The 17961-nt window shown below is 38.2% G+C and overlaps 1 protein-coding gene across 1 annotated transcript in view; it reads left to right on the forward strand.

The window, feature by feature from the left end:
• Nucleotides 1–17961, forward strand: part of KLHL4 (kelch like family member 4) — a 37145-nt gene that overhangs the window by 8408 nt on the left and 10776 nt on the right. Inside the window, exons 2-6 of the mRNA XM_053990140.1 lie at nucleotides 10278–10448; nucleotides 11341–11477; nucleotides 12302–12498; nucleotides 15326–15538; nucleotides 16590–16776. Coding sequence (XP_053846115.1) covers nucleotides 10278–10448; nucleotides 11341–11477; nucleotides 12302–12498; nucleotides 15326–15538; nucleotides 16590–16776 — 905 coding nt within the window. The remainder of the gene's footprint in view (nucleotides 1–10277; nucleotides 10449–11340; nucleotides 11478–12301; nucleotides 12499–15325; nucleotides 15539–16589; nucleotides 16777–17961) is intronic.

Consider the following 17961-nt stretch of genomic DNA (forward strand, 5'->3'; position numbering starts at 1 on the left):
TAACCAAATTTAACCTCTGTGACATCAGATCCCCCCTCAGTGACAGAAACACCAGCCCTGGAAATTCCCACCCTGCTGTGACAGCAAATCTGCTCCCAGACCACCTCCTTCCCTCCTTTTCCAAGCAAATGCTCAATAGTCAAAACTCAATTCAAAGTAAATTAAAATAGCTAGAACAAGACCAGAGAGCCTCTACAAAATTCTGCCCATCCAAGAATTCTTAGCTTAAAATGTCTTTGATTTCATTGTAGTAACTGTTTCCATCCTATGTGACAAGTCAGGATTTTTATTTCACTAAATTTCATTTTTTTATTTCACTAAAACCTGGCTGCTTCTCCCAGGGAACAAGAGGATAACAATAAGTATTTAAAGGAACATCTTGCCTTCAGGTTTAAATATATGCTTGAGCATCTAAATGAATACAGTTTCAAAGTGTTTTGTCAGGAAATAGGCACTGTACTCTCATGCTGTTTTAAAGGATAAAAAGTTTGCCTCATCACATTCTCCACTAAAGCCCATTTAGGCAACAGAAACATTTTTAATGGAAAGGAAAGCAATGGCTGATACCTGGCCCTTCCTTCAGTTTTGTTGCACATATTTTGAAAACCTTGAGACAAGAATCTAGATTTCTTACTTAGATATTAACATTTGATTTAATCAAATTCAAGTGCTCACAGCCTAATTTTTTATCTTCATGACCAGGATCTGAAAATCAATATATGTGTTATGTCTCAGATTCGTTGCCATTACCTCAGAGCCATCACCCAGCCTCTTGGTATCACAGCTCACTCACGTAAAAGAGCATTTTCCTGGGGACACAACAGGAACTGAGCAGGGTTTTCAAACATCCAGATTTGCCTGTACACAGCTTTGCAAAGTGGAATTCATGTACACTGTGATTGATTCATTATATTTTATAGTTGCACTGTTTATCTTCTCCTTATACTGACGTCACAGAAATCAGTCTGCTGGGATTCCCCATTACAATAAGTAGAGACCAAAATTCTTCCAAGAAAATGTTTTGAAGAGCAAACAAATGCAATGCATTTGAGAAGGTGGACAGCCACTGTCACCCTTTGCCATGCTTCAGTTTACCTGATAAGTTACAAGTCAAGAGATGGGAGGCATTTTGGCAAGAAATGAGTATTTTCAAACCCTGTTCATTTTAATGGAACTTGAGAAAATGAAGAACCTTTTTCAATGGGGCAAATATACCTTTATTTAAATGGAAATTGTGAGCAAACCACTAAGAAATCCTAGGAGTTGGAGAAAAGCTATTTTAAGCTATTACATATGGTTTGAGTTGCTAGGGAAACCTCTTTTACAGTGTTCATTTAGCACAGATGCTCAGGAAAGCTCTGTCTCCATGTCAGACCATTTCAGAGCGTTGCAGAATGGGAGGAAATAGAGATGCACACACACACACACACACATGCAGGCAGAAATACCTCAGCAATTTTACCTTAGTCATGTTCCACGTCTTTGGGGGGAGCTCCTTCTTTTCCTCTCTGCCAGGACCACCAGACCAAAAGCTCTGATTCCAGACTGAGAATATTTGTTCAAACATTGCCTTCAGTTTTGATCCACTGGGGTTCGTGTTGCAGACATTCATCTCTGTAGAGCTTTGCCTTTGTCATGTACTCAGTGAAAAGGCAAAGGAGAGGCTGGCTCTGATGCCACCATTACTGGCCACCCTTTTGAGCAGGGAGATAAAAATATATTTTATATATATTTTGAGCAGAGAATAAATATATACTCTGAACAAAAACTGGGGTGCTCTATCATGTTTATAGTGAACATTAAAAGGTGAAAATGCTGGTTCTGGGTCATGACTCTCATTTCTGTCTCACAAAGTCACTCACAAAAAATTCTCTCCAGCTCATCATTCAGTTTATGGAAAACTACACCTAAAGGCAGAAATCCCCTCCTGTGCCCTTCCTTACCCCCACCCTGCTCTGTGTGCTGGTGCAGTGCCTTAGGATGGACTCTTGACCTTTCTGGCTGAGATGCCTGACCCAGTAAAATCCCCCAGCAGTGCAGCCAGTGCAGCCCCCTGGTGCTGTCACAGGGGATTTAGGAGCAGAGCAAGACAACTTCCTGGGAAGTTCCAGCCTGGTGATCCTGCAGGAGCCAGGCTCTTCAACCAGAACACAACGAGCTGCTGAGATCAGCACAGAAAGGACAAGGCTGTAAGTCAGGACCTATTTCTATTGCCTTAATTTGTTTCATTCGCTTAAAGGATCCCAATTTCTGCTAAAAAAGAGATGTAGAGTGGCTTGGTGGTACAAAATGCCAGTAAAGTTGCTCGGGAGGAAGCTCCCATGGGATGCCCCAAAGCAGGAGAGCTCAAATGTTCCTCTCCCTTCCTCTTTCAAACAGAGCCCAATTACTCCTCAGCCGTTTAAAGTTTCCTTATACTTTTTCACTTAAAGTGAATCCAAACGTGACTTTAACACGACTAATAAAGCAACAAAATCAGGACGGGAGGGACAATATTTTATGAATAAATGCAAAAAAATTGCTGTGTTATTTTTTTATATAACCACATTACAATGTACATTTGTACATTCTACTGGCACTCCAGGAGAAAAACCTGTCATAATAATAATAATATAAGCAATATTTTTCACAGTTCATACCAGTTATACACTTTTAGCCTTTCTTTGTTTTTCTTTTGATTTAATGTGCTACATTTATTTAGATTTTGTGTTTTTATTCCTATTCAATTGCAGTGAGTGAGGCTGACACAAACCCTGGCTTGTTGGAGCAAGTTATCACTATTATCTGTCCAGATAAATGCCAAGTCACTAATGGCATCGAGAGAACAGGTTTTATTAAGCCAGGTTGTCAGAAACACTGGTAAATACACTTGATATTGTCAAATTAAAGCAGCCCTAATGTTCTGTCTGTAAAGGTTGTAAAGACAATTCTCTCTCTGTGTTCCAGAGGTGCTGTGGGCTCATGAGTAGAGGTTTCCTCACTAAGGAATTCCTGTAAGGTGCTGCCTCAAGCCCCTTCTTTTCTGAGCTAGCAAAGGAGATGTTCAGTGGGTGTTCATCTCCGACATTAGCAATGATGATTAGCAATAATAATAAATGCTGAAATATTTCTCAGGTGTTAAAAAGTGCAAGTCAGTGACCCAAGGTAAGAACAGGAGCTAAAGCACAACAGTCAACCTAATTTATAATATTCAAAATTGCCTCCAGTAAATATGGAAGGACATTCACAATGTGCTGGTTTGGTTGTACTGACTTGAAAGAAAATACCCTCAATTGAGCCAGAAATGAATACAACAGGTTAAGTTATTTGAATTCCTTTCCAGACCTAGGTTTGAGTTTTATTTTCTGACACAGAAGCTCAGAAGATAACAACTGGCTGGAGAGTACTTTGGTATCAGCATAGCTGTACCTAAGGACACATAGAAATATTTGGCTTTAACACAGGCAGACTCTCTCAGGGTGTAATTGCACAATTAAGAGAAGGAGAGAATTGATCACAGATAAATTTATGTGGCTTACAAAACCTTCAAACAGCATAGAAAACTTCAGTCTACTTCTCATCTATAACTTCTACCTGTGAGGCTGCCCAGACCTTTACACACATCCTCTCTCCCTCATTTGTAATAAATCTGTAATTATGACAGGGCACTCTTGCTAAATAGGTTAAAAATCACACTTTTTCTCCCCAGTGCAGTAGTTTTTAGCTTTGAATGAGGTATCCAGCAGATCAACTGAATCAGGTCAGGAGATATTTTGGAACAAGCCTGGAGATTTTTACATGCCTGGAGATTTTTACATGACTGGGGGTGTCTCATATAGCAAAATGAAATTTGAAGCCGTGCCTTCATCTAGGGGATCATGTTTCACTTGAATGGGAAAATGTGATAAATCTGGTTATTTGTTAGTTAGGATCCAGATAAATGCAGGAAAGGAAAAATGTAAAAAATGAAATGATCATGAGAATCCCAAGGAGTGTCCCTTTGCCTTTGATGAAAAACAAAAAAGAGGTGAGAAGCACGTAAGAAGGTATTATGGTAGTGGTTTGAGGTTTAATAAATCAAGATACCTGACAAAATCTCCCAGCAGGATCCATAGCTGATGAGCTGCAAGGCTCAGATTGGCAGGGGCAGGGATAATTGCTATTGAGACTGTTACTCTCTGCCTTTCCAAAGCTCTGCTCACTGGAGGCACAACCACTTCACATTTCATTTTTTCTTATACTTGGATCTCCCTTTGCTCCTCTCTGCTCCACTTTTCCCAATAATAGGCAAAAAGGGACAGCATAAAGCAGGGTCTTCTTCCCCTCATGCTCTGCCATCAAGAGTCTTTCTGAAAAGTCCTTAATGAAGGAACAAACATGGAGTTAATTAGTTTCATCTGGCAATAGCTTTGCTTGGAGTGAAAACCAGTTCTTCTTGCCATTGGCCTGTATTTTGTTTTCTATGTCCTCTAAAGAAAAATGCCACAGGCTCAGATCCAGCATTAAGCCATTAGTTTTCATTTTGTACATTCTGACAGCTTGAAATCTTGCTATATCATGCCTTCTGGTCACATCATTTTTGGTTCTTTAGAAAGATTATCACTTGCTCCCAGGAAGTTGAACAGGAAGCACTCAGCCTCCCTGAGTTTCTCCTTCACTTTTAATTTCCCTCCAACACAACCACATACTACAAATGTGAGTTTGGAATTCATGCATGGCAGTGATCACTGGGCATTATCAGAACAAAGGATAATTTTAAGATGGCAATATATAAAATACTCCTTTTACCTGAAAGGTTTCACTCAGTTATTCTTTATTATATAATGGCAACGAATACAGTGTTAATTCTCCTGGAGGATAGTGTTCTTGAATGGTGATTTAAACTGGCATTAATTGAAATTATTTGTCTGAGACACTCACATCATCCCTGAATATTGACACATTTCTATTAAATAAAACACTCAGGCTGTGCAGGCAGTGTTCTCTCCAGGCTGGTTGGATATTGCTACAGCTCCAATTTCTATGCCACAGAAATAAGTGGTTTTAAGCCATGCATTAGAATGTTTATAGCAAAGTTTTGTGTTCAGATTAGTTCTGTACCAGGAAGAGAACCATTAGAAACTCCTTTCTATGTGTCGATTTCTTAATTATCTGCATAAAACAAACAGTGAGCGTAAAACCCTTCTGTAGACACAAGATCTTTCAAAAGTAGAAAAAGCAGAAAAAGATCAACAATCAAGAGAGAGCACACACTCATCTGCAGAGACTGGAAAATAATTTTGCAATTCCTCTGTTAAAAACAATAAATATACAATTTCCAAAGGGAAAGCTTCCTGAGGAGAGTGTTTGGATTGACTCATCTTTGTACCTCAAAAGCACGGTGTGGCCACAGCTGAGAGACAGCACAAAGGGCTCAGGGGCTCTGCAGTTTGGGTGCAGCTTCCATCTCCCAGTGGAATTACCCCAACAAATCCATGATTTCTATTTCTTAGGAGCATCCAAAATATCCTAACCCAAATTCATCCTGCTATGAATCATGATGACATCTGTCTGTACATTGTCATGTCTGGGGGAAGAACAGAACTCAAACTAGCCAAAGTGGTTTGCAGTTAATGGTATGCACATTTACACTTGTAATCCCAAATGGGAAAAGTTATTTTAACTAACACCAGCTGAGAGAAGTGGCAGGTTTATGCTAGCCTTGGCAATAAAAAATTGCTAAAAACAGGCAGTTTCAAGAGCTCTAGGTTCCAAAGGAATTGTCAGAGCTTTCAGTTTAGTTGGGAAGTCAGGAGTTTCTCTGTTAACTGAAATAAATTATAAATTTTAATTACTTCTTTCTTCATTTGCTGCATCATTTCCTATCATTATTACAACCTCTTGTCAATGTTACAACCTCAGCAATCATCAATAATTTCCCATACTCTTTTAGGACAAATCTTTTCATCCATACCCTAAAAACTCCACCATAAAGAATAAAAAATGAAGAATGTGACTGCAGCAGAAATTTCGAGGCAGAGGCTGAGGCAGTTACTGATGTGCTACGATTTTATCAGCATCAATTAATACAATTAATACAACTTTATCATTATTTTATCTGTGTTCAGAAATGGCTTCTAACTTTCTCTCTCGTCTTTCCTAACTGAAATATTTTTATTTCCCAGCCAGCTGCTGGGGTTTAGCTGTGACAGATGCTGTGATTTTTGTAAGAAAAGAGTTTTTCTCAGCAGCCAGAGGGGCAGAGCTCACAGGGCTGAGCTGCCTGGGGAAAGGGGCTGAGCTGCACTTCTCTTAAAAAAGCAAAAATAAAAAAAAAAAAAAAAAAGAGAAAAGAAAAATGATGAGCTGCACTGGAAATATTGCTGCACAAATGGAGCTGGTGGAGCTGCAGTTTTGCCTTGGCACAGCTCCAGCATGTCCAGAGCCCCACGGAGCTGGAGCCCCCTGAACCCCAGGCCCGGTGACTGCTGGGCTTTACAGAGCACAGGGAAGGACACCCCACATCCAAATCCCTAAATGACACCAATAACTGAACTTGATTAAACTGAATTTCTCAAATGTCACAGCATCTTAAATAGGTACAGTCAACAAACCCCCGGGAAGTGGTCACCATAAAAATGTAAATAATAGCCTCATCTGCACCAAGAAAATCAAAATACTCCAGTAAATCACCTTGTTTTCATGCAATATTATGCTTCTAAGCTTCCTTATCATCAGGTTTTCCTCCTAGTTTTGGCCACAGACACACTGAATGAGGTTTAATAAAACACTGAATTTTAAAAAGGACATGGCAAATAAATGGCATTTATGTGTTATCACATTCTAATTAAATAATGAGGAAATCTGGGTTTATCCTTTATATACTGATTAATGAAGAGTGCTCTGCTGATTAGTGTGAAGAGTTCTCCATAATGACAGAAAATAAATTCAACATAATTCAGAAATTTAAAGAATTGTCGGCCTGGAATAAATCACAAAACTTATGCCATCAATTCTGATTACAGAAAATATGAAATTTTACCTGCACACACCATTTTTGAGTCCTGGCTTTCTTAGGATCCAGAAAAATCTTGCTGTTACCTGTCATTTCCCCTCCTGTGTTTCATTCAGGTATTTATTTGAACAGAGGTGTAAGCAGTTCTTTGAAAAGTAAAAATTTCCCCAAAGTTTAATGGGAAAAGGGCAAAGATGCCTCTCTGAAATTAAATTCAGTTCCCAAAAAACTTTTGTCTTGCTATGATATACCCATAATAATAATAATTAAATATTAATAACAATTAAACCCTCTCCCTACCACATGATTTTCTGTAATAAAAACATGGAGCAGCCTGGAATTCTCTCAGCACCTCATCTGCCTTTGCAATTGAATCCCTGACAGATTTCAAGCGTGGCTAAACAAGTTATTCATATCTCTTGTATTTATTTCACTTAAAACCTGCCATCCCAGCTCGATTTTGAAAATGCCATGTGAAATAGTGTCAGAAGTCACCCAGAAGGCGAGATGACTTCTGACAATTCATGTTTTTCTCCCAGTAAGCTTTGGTATCTCGGAAAAAAAGAATAAAATACAATTTTCTGACATGATTCATTCTGACCAGCCACGCTGGCTGGTATTTATGTCCTTCTTATCATCCAGACACTTAATACTTTTTGATTATTTCTTCAAGTTTTCAGTTTATATTGTCTGTTTCAAAATTCCATGTTTCTTTTAAAATATGGGACCATATTTTGATTATCCTTCACAAATCCTTACAGGAAAACTCTGGAACGATTTCACTTGGTTCTCTACCTAAATGAAATTCATACAACTCAGTGACTTTGGAATAATCGAAATATAGATTTATCTCTCCAGGCTAATGCACATTTTAAGCCATTATTAAGAATGCTAATTACAGCTCCTCATCCCAGTGAACAGCAGCACAAAGATAACATGAAACAATTTGGGTTCCTGATTCTTCAGACCAAATCATTGATATTTTTGCTCCCTGACTAATGCACTTGTGGAAACTTTCATTCCTGAATACTCAGCTTTTGTTTGTCCAAACTTGTGCACATTTTATAGGAACAAATCTTTATCTGTGCCACACCCTCAGCATCCTCTGCCAGAATTCCATGTCAGACTCCAGGGGGCTTTTCCTGACTCCTTCCTTCAGGATATTTTGATCCCTGACTTTAGTTCATCACTACCCAGTTCTACACTCTGAAGGTCAATATTTGAGTCTGACAGTCATACCATAAGGAAAATATAGAAATATTTATCTTTGAATTCAATTTTTCCCCTCCATGATATATCTACCATTTTGAATCAGCTGCTGAAGATAAAACAGAAATTATATTATTAATTTTAATGGAGAAATTGCTTTTGCTTCTAGTGTTTTTCAGTCTCTGAAGACCTTTGCCTTTGAAATAATTAATTATATTAGTGGTATTTATGGTGTAGTTAAATGTGACTCCACTAAAAAGTACCCAGGACTAAATGAAATAATTGGACTTTCACTCTCTTGGAAATGATTCTCTAACCACAAATAAATACATGCTATGGGGAATTATTTATTCCCCACAACATTACAATTGGGATGGCTGAGTATTATTTGAGATTTTTTCTGCAAACATCAAGGCTAAGTGCAATGTACTGAGGTACAACATTTAGAGTGTTGTATCTTGGATATACTGAATCTGAAAAAATTAATATTTTTCAAAAAAGAATTTTCTGAAAAACATTAAAAGATGCTTAAGAGGTAAATAACAAAATATTCCAGAGTATGAATTTGGCACCCAGTCGCTGATACAAAACTAATGAGCATATAATCCAATTTTGCAGCTTTGTCACCGTCTATGAAGCATTGAAAGAAAACAAATAAGAAAGTGGAGTCATTAAACACACTGAGACAAATTCATTTTTGTAAGTCAAAAATGACAAATGAAACACTTTAGAGGTGAACTTGGTTTTCCCATTTTTCTTTAAAACTAAAGCCAAGCTAAGATGGATTTGAAATTGTAATAAAGACAGAAACGTTCTGCAGAGGGGATGGAAAACTGTTGTATCTCAATTCAATATTACATTATAATTTGATTTCTAATTATTTCCCTTGACTTCTATGAGCTATATAATGAGGTATGATCTTTGAAAATGAATGATCTAACATCTCTATTTTCTGATCTACCAATTCAACCCAACTTACCCTTTTTTATTTCTCTGTTTTCTGAACTAGATGTTAAATTGTGGATATAATCCAATATTCTGCTAAATTTACTATGCTAATTTTGTGAAGAGACCTTATCTCTCCTAATCATTTACGAATTTGCATTAACAATATCAAAGACAACCAGGAAATTTAGTCAACAAGCTGTCATTATTTCCCAGTTGGGCTTGGAAATTTAAAAACCAGGTGCTATACATTCTAAAAAAATATGATATTAAACTGAGAAAATGTTTTTCTAAATAATCTTTAGCTAAAGTAGTGTTAAATATTGCGGCATTTTCAAGCTATGTGATATACATTTATATCAACAAATGCATTATTATTTACTAAAAACCGATGAAGAGAAAAAGAAATATTTTTCTAAGTGTCAGGAAGGTGTTTCAATCTACATCAAAATCCATTTCTAAAGGCTGTAAGGAGTGATGTTTTGAAAAAACATTATGGGAAATAAGTGGGAAAGCTAGCAGAATTCTGGAGTGGGAGGAATATATTTATATTGTACATTTCCAGGAAAGGCAGAGACATTATTTTGTCTCCATTATTTGCATTCAGATTCTAAAGGCCATGTACAGGTTCCATGAGCTGTTAATTTGGAAATTTCTCTAGAATTATATGGTGCTCATTAAATTGTCCTCAGATTCATTACTGTTGGATCAAGTAATTTAATTGACAAAGTAAGAAGAGATCAGAAATAAGACCTAAAGGTGTAACATCCAACATTTCATACCAAGAGGTATTTCAGCTATCAGTATCACAGGAAAATAGGGTTTTTTAAGGATTCTGTTTGTGAGTGCTCAGGAGGCTGCATTTATCTTGTCAGTGCTGTGCAATCCACTCAAAACTGATGGAAGCAGAGAAATCAGTAGCACCCCTACTACACATAACTGCAGTAAAGCACAGTTTATGTGCTGGTTGCTGAATGAAAACTTCCAGATACCAAAGAGAAAAAGCTGGAAGAAGGCCTGGTAAGACCAGGATTGTGAGACTTTTATAATCTCAAAAATTTCTGTGCTGCCTTTTGAATAAAAATCAACATCTTCGGCGTTTATAACGCATTTCTAGCGCTGTGATCATCACTGCCTCTGTCCCTGGCAGGCTGTCCACCACCAGCAGCTCTCTTGTGATGAGCACCAATGGCTCTGACGAGTATTTCCAGTCCACGAACCACGCGGAGCAAACCTTCCGCAAGATGGAGAATTACCTGCAGCAGAAGCAGCTCTGCGACGTGCTCCTGATCGCCGGCGACCAAAAGATCCCAGCCCACAGGTACTGCTCCCAGGATCCTTTCTGCCTGAAATTCCCAAAAAGCTGCCTCGATTTACGAATAGCCTGATTAGTTATGAATGGAGAGCTACTCTAATTAGGACTCCAGCTAATCACGTGATCAACCTTTCTTATATGTCTATTATTTTAAACACAATGAAATTCAAATGCAAACCGCTGGCAATGTCCACCCTCTCTTCTTGCTGCTGTCAAACTACAGCAAGATCAGCAGAGAAAATCTGCCCAGATAAGCACTCTGGGAGAAAATTAGATTACTAATTACTCTTTTAACTTCACCGCTCACTGCTGCAAGACTTGACTCCTATGCTAATTGTTTCTGTTGTACACACAATTAATAACATAATAATGCTGGATTTTCTGCCTGGTACTGAGATGATGAGGTAATTTGCTGTCCTGCTGATACCTTGTGAAGGCTGCCCTAGAACAGAGGCTGGACAAAGCTAAAGAATAAAGTAAGGATTTATTAGGAGGCCTCAATGGATCCACCTTGGGCAGCACCAGAGCCCAGCCAGGGCTGCACCCAAGAGGAACCAAAATGGTCCCAAAATGCACGAGCGCTCCCGGGGGCTCTCACTGGGATCAGCTCTGCTCCATTTGCACCTTGCAGTTCATTGTCCCATTCCAGCTTTAGCCCAGGCACTCCCATCCTGCTTGTTTTTCTCTCTCCAGCCCACGCTGTTTGTGCTCTTGGGCCTGAGATTTGGATCATTTGTCCTTGGCCCCCAGCTGGAGAAGGAATTGTTTTCTCTCCTTACTCTGTGAAGAGAGCTCACCACCCCATAATATGAAGCCCAGACACTAAGGCAGTACAGAATCTAAAAAATATAAAAGCAAAAACCTTGAGGCATGTCTGCTAACACTGCCTCTCCCGCAGGCTGGTCCTCAGTGCAGTCTCTGATTACTTTGCTGCCATGTTCACCAACGACGTGCGGGAAGCAAAGCAGGAGGAGATCAAGATGGAGGGAGTGGATCCCGAGGCGCTGAAGGCTCTGGTGCGCTACGCCTACACAGGTAACCCTGCCCCAGAGTGCTTGTAGAAATTGATATATATTTTTGTTCTTTAAGATATGCATTTTCACACTGAAGTTCTGTTTATAGAAATTTATATATATATTTATTCATTAATATATGCATTTTCATACCAAAATTATGTTTATAGCAATTTATAGATATATTTATTCATGAATATATTAATTTTCATACTAAAGTTCTGTTTATAGAAATTTATAGATATATTTATTCATGAATATATGCATTTTCATACTAAAGTTCTGTTTATAGAAATTTATATATATATTTATTCATGAATATATTAATTTTCATACTAAAGTTCTGTTTATAGAAATTTATATATATTTTTGTTCATTAATATATTAATTTTCATACTAAAGCTCTGTTTATAGAAATTTTTATATATTTTTGTTCATTAATATATTAATTTTCATACTCTGGGTTGGAAGGGAGTTTAAAAAATGCCCATCTCCAACCCTGACACCTTCCACAAGACCAGGTCACTCAGAGCCTTGTTTTGGGAAAAGTTTTTCCCTAAACACAATTTTCTTTTTCTTTTTTTTAAACAATCCAGGTCGTATCTAAAGCTGTTAAAGTTCCAATAAAAATGTCCCAGTCATTGTATTCAAAACCCACCAAATCCTGTAAATTAAAATATCTGTTTAAAGAATCCTTCAGCAAGAAAAGAAAATGAATTTGTGAACCACGGGACATCGCAGAGAAAAGCCAAAGAGCAACGAGGTTTTAAATAATGAAAACACAAGGGAAATTACTTTAAACTTACTTTTTTTTTTTTTTTTTTGGCCTAAATGAAAACTGCCCAGGTATCCTCGAGTTAAAGGAAGACACCATAGAGAGCTTGCTGGCTGCTGCATGCCTTCTGCAGCTCTCCCAGGTCATTGAGGTGTGCTGCAACTTCCTCATGAAGCAGCTCCACCCTTCCAACTGCCTGGGGATCCGCTCCTTCGGGGATGCCCAGGGCTGCACCGAGCTCCTGAAGGTGGCCCACACGTACACCATGGTAAGGTGAACAGCTGACAGCTTGGCAGTCACAATTACATACAGAAATACTCACTCCTGCTGTTCCCCATTTCAGAGTTTTGCCCTGTAGGAAGGCAGCCTCAGTGAACTTAAATTTGCAGCACGAGTGGTACCTACTCCTGCCAAAAAAATGTAACAGGGCCTTAGCACGGCTCATGTCTAGGGACAGACAGCAATGGGCCATCCTCATGCCTTTGATTCCACACAAAGAAAACTCTAAAGCTGATTTTAAGGTGAGACACGCATAAAAAGAGTCAAAATAAGAATGTATTGGAAAGATTTGGAATGCTAAAAAGAAGCACGTCCCTGACTGGAGCATAATCCTCCTCTGGCTCAAAGCAAGAAATGAATATTCAGAGCATGGGAAACAGAAGCGAGATAACTTGCTATGAAACCAAATGGAGGGATAAATATTCAGGGCAACAAGATGTGCTATCACAGCTTAAAACACACAAAAAGAATGGCAACTGCTACAGCTAAATAGATATAAAAAGAGCTGCTTGTTAGGAGAGCCATGGCAGCTTTCTGCTTGAAATACTAGGGGAGATGTCAGAAGCAGTTTAGAGGCTTCATAATGCTGAGAGCACTCCAGCAGGGGATTGTGCCTGTCCTCCTGCTGAAGGAGGTGAGGGTGGCCTGAGCAGATCGAGGGCACTGCTTGTGCTCCTCCCTGTCACAGCAATGAAAGCTTTGTTTAGCAGCAATTACACCCCCTTTGCATTTCAAAGTTTGAAATGGGGCATTTAAGATAGAGGTTTGCTCAGCCTGTGTAAAATAGTGTTGTCCTTGCTGCTCCAAACCTTTTTATACTCATCCAAAATCAGGAAATCCCCCTCTACTGTTGCTTTCCTCCCACCAGTGCGAGAACGTGGGGGGCAGCTTCAGGCATTTAAAATGATGGTTCAGATTTCTGCAAAACCGAAATAAAATCATAGGGTTGGATTTATGATTTTATGACAGTAAGAGATGATGAGACAATAAACAACGAAGAGATTATGATAATAATTTTTGTTTATAGTTTTTTAAACTTTTGAATCCTCCAGGCTTTCCCAGGAGTTAAAACTTTACTATTTTTTGAAACCCTGTGTCACAGACTTGAGAGTTGAGTCATTAAGAACTTCCTAAAGTAAAGGATCATGATGACTCTGTGACATTCAGCAGCACTAGGCATAAGTTTTATATTATTTTCCTTGAAAACAACTTCTACCACCTCCTGTTCTTGCATGGAACAGACTGAAAATGCTGCCATGAAGCAGGACCTGGGCCATAAACCCACCCACCACGTTTGCTACTGACAGCTTAGAAAGAGAAGAGGAAACCTGCACCTCTGAAATAAAAATCTGTCTCAAACCCTTGTAGTGATATTACAAAAAGCCTTTGGAGAACAGGAGAGCATAACAATCCATAAACACATAAACATTGTGGAGGGGGATAAGTAAAACATTCAGGTTTGTTTCATGTTGGTGAAAATGTGGAACTTAGGGGAAAGGCTAGAAAGTTGTCCTGTAAATATAGAGCCCATTGCCTTTTCTTCTGTAAACACCAGATCCATTCAATAAAACCAGACACAATGGGGACCTTCCCCTGCAGTATTTTGGCCACTGAGGCAGAGTATTAACAATTTCCTGCCTGGTATCTTTTTGTGCAGATAGAGCTCGTTCTGATAAACAACTTGGGCTATATTTGTAACTAGAAGTGGACTGGCCTTCCTGTCCCTGTTCTCTGAATGTCACAAATATTAAAGCAGGATATGCATAACAGACCAAAGTTGACATCTCCTTTAATCACTGATACTTCTGTATTTGCATCCTGGCTACACTTGAAAAGTTACAGAGTTACAGAAAGTGAAGAAACTGCTGAAAACAAACAATAAAACATCAGTTACTAAAATTTCTTCAACTGCCCTATTTCAACCTGGTTCCTAAAGAAGATATATTAATTCTAGGTACAGAAATAGAAATTCTATTTCAAATGCAGTCATGAATTCCTACATGCAAGTAACATAACCCCCTCTCTCTCTTCATCAAATTCCTTTTTTTCCTTTGGAATTTGATAGGGAAAGATATAATATATATATTTATATCCTATATATTGATATCAACTCTGATATTGTTGTAACTCAATTGTACAATATTTTTTTTTAAATGAAAAATAATTCTATGAAAGACCCTAGATATTTAACACATGTGGTCACTTCTAGAGTTGGGGAGTTTTATCACAGCAGTAGCTAAAAGGCTGAGAACCATTCGTTGGGATTTATCCAACTTTGCATTGCCCAAACAGTGCTGTTGGAAAAGTGAGCTGAATTTCCTTTGCTGGATTTTCTTGCCCTAAGAGCACAGTCACACAGCCAACAGCTGGCACAGCTCGTTGCAAAGGATTGGAAGGTTTTGGTTTATTTGGCTCAAAACCTCTGAATCTGCAACAGAAGGGACACATTTTATTTGAGTGCCCACTTGGCATTTCTAAAATGCACATTTTATCTTCAAATAGTATTTCTAACAAGCCACAGAGCTAAGACCACTCTGATGAACAAAAGTGCCAGTGGCAAATCCCTAAGCCAGGACAAAGACATCTGCAGCATGGTGGTGTGAGGATGAGCATTATTCCTCAGTTCTGCAAGAGTAGGGCAGCAAAAAGCAACCAAAATCTCCCTTAAATGGTAGAAGGACACTCAGTGGTCTTTAGAACATCCACAGCATTTCCCTGTATTGTGGAACAGAACAGGAATGAAACATTCACAAAGCCTACATTATCTAAGAAAAAGCTATTTCTACCTGTGCATTGAAATCTTCTTTTATTTTTAGGAACACTTCATAGAAGTAATAAAAAACCAGGAATTTCTTTTGCTCCCAGCTAACGAAATTGCCAAGCTCTTGTCTAGCGATGACATCAACGTGCCGGATGAAGAGGCAATTTTCCAGGCCCTGATGATGTGGGTGAGGCACGACCTGCAAAACCGACAGCGGGACCTGGGCATGCTCCTCTCCTACATCAGACTGCCCCTGCTGCCACCCCAGGTAGGAATGTGAAGGGTTAACAGGGAATTCTGCCAGCTGAAATGCCTGTCTTTAGCATCCTGTAGGCAGAGAGGAGAGCTTTGTGGAAAGGTTCTGGCTGGGGTTGGAGGTTATTGGGTTTTTTTCACCCTTTAAAATTTTTTTGATGATATGGTATATATATCTTCATTGTTTTTAAACACAGATGGAAATAAATCCCCCAGTGCCAGTGTAATTACCAGGCTCAGAATTACCTCTAAAAAATGCCAGTCTATTCCAAAAGCCAAGTGATCCTTTGTTGGGTTGCAATAATTCTCCTCTAACAGAACAGCAATTTAGACAACATGAAAAGATATTTCTTTAGATTTATCAAACTGCAGGACAGATAAGCCACAATGCTTCTTTCTTTATTAGCATACAAAGTAGACAAATATAAAAGGGCCTAAATTATTGCTGACAATTCTGAGCACTGACATTACTTGTCCCTTAATTCTGAAAGAGACAAGTCATCCATCAAGTTCCAGAGCTGGACAGTCTGTTTTACAGAAAGGTGACACTGCTGTGTCTGTGTCATAGAGGAATCTTTATATTTCCTCAAAACTGCATATAGAATATTGAGAGTGTCAGTCAGGACACTTTATGAGTCTGCATGACTGATGCTGCAAATATTCTACCTTAAATAACATATAAAAGTACCATACACACTTAATTTTAAATACATTTAGTATCTTCTAATATTCAAAGAGATGTCCAGTACTCTGTGGTAGATTTATTTACTCACATAATGAGTTTTGTGTAGAGGATGCAGCACTACAAATTTCTGATTTGAACCTTTTTCAAAAGTTAAAAGAAAGAGGTAGGAAAAAATAATCAAAGCCATCACACTCATAGACTTTCCTCCTCCACCTTTATCTAGTTTTGCTTGCATCAAAGCAGAATTCCCAGTAAAGCACAAGTGAGTGGTGAGCTCAAAATGAGTATTTGTAGCTACAAATACTTTAATTATTCAAGTACATGCAATTTTAATGATTTAGCTGTATATCAAGATGATTTTTTTTTCCCCATTTCTTAGCTACTGGCTGATCTAGAAAACAGCCCAATGTTTGCAGACGACCTTGAGTGTCAGAAACTCCTCATGGAGGCCATGAAGTACCACCTGCTGCCAGAGAGACGCTCCATGATGCAGAGCCCTCGAACCAAGCCCAGAAAATCCACAGTGGGTGCCCTTTATGCTGTGGGAGGCATGGATGCCACTAAAGGTAAGCCCACAAGTTAATTTGATGGGATTAATTAATTGTATTGCAGACACCTAGGGAATAGATGACATTTAGTTAAATATTTCCCATAGGAAAACGTCAATTTAGGGGTAAAGAAGAAGAAAAAGCAAATCACAGAACAGAATCCTGTCAGAAGTGCTTTCTTCTTGCAAGAATCATATTTGTAAACAATTCAGTTATATTTAGGTGCAGACTAAAGAAGTTTGAGTCATATGGTGACTTTTAAGATTAAACTTAGTATGAATTTTTGCAAAAAATAGTTGAAATTACCAATCAGAAGGGAAAGTAAATATTTAAAATGTTTCAAGATTTGTTTAATATTAAACCTTGTGGTCTATATTATGACAAATCAAGAAAGCTTTGATTTCAAAGAAGAAGAAAAATAAGACCAAAAGCATCACTGAACTATAGAGAACTCTTACCTAATGCTTATAAATCCTTATTAGAACATTTCAGGTGGAAAGATTTGTATTTTTCATGAATGCAGCTTTTTTTCAGGACTTCAAACACAGGTTTTTTTTTTTTCCAGGTTTGTAGTCGAAAGTTAATTATTATAAATATATTCCAGTTTCTATTATTTGATTTTCACAGCTGCAATCAGGTTACAGCTTTAAACATTGCACTATTCTATTTAGGAGGCAGAATATTAAATCATTTTCTCCAGGAACCTTAACTTCAAACCCACAGCTTGGAGCCAGAGAACTCTAATTAGTTTAAAGTCTAGCAACTTGCAGCACAGAATTACTTTTAGCTGTGTGAGTTCACTTTTAATAGAATCACAAAGAAGATAATCCATTTCATGGTTTACAAAAAGCTGCTGACGACTGATTTTTCCTCACATGAGAGGCCTTGCAGAGCTACCTCCCTATCTCTGTGCAATCAAATCAAGTGCAGAATACACATTCATCGCCAGCACAACATGAAAACACTCATTCCTAGGACAATTTAGCAAATTGGAGTTAATCTGTTGCAATTAAGCAGATTCATCAGTGATACTGAGTATTTATGAATTATATCAGACAATCAGGTAGTCTTTAAAGTATCTTCCCCTAAAATAAGAACACAATTTTCCAATCATTTTTTTCCTAGCAAAGGTTATGCAAAGAAAGGGCTATTTCAGTCAACATCTGCACTTCCTCTTGGTGCCTCTCTTACTTCTTACCTTGG

Source organism: Vidua macroura, chromosome 14, assembly GCF_024509145.1.
Source record: "Vidua macroura isolate BioBank_ID:100142 chromosome 14, ASM2450914v1, whole genome shotgun sequence".
In the NCBI taxonomy this organism is placed as follows: domain Eukaryota; kingdom Metazoa; phylum Chordata; class Aves; order Passeriformes; family Viduidae; genus Vidua; species Vidua macroura.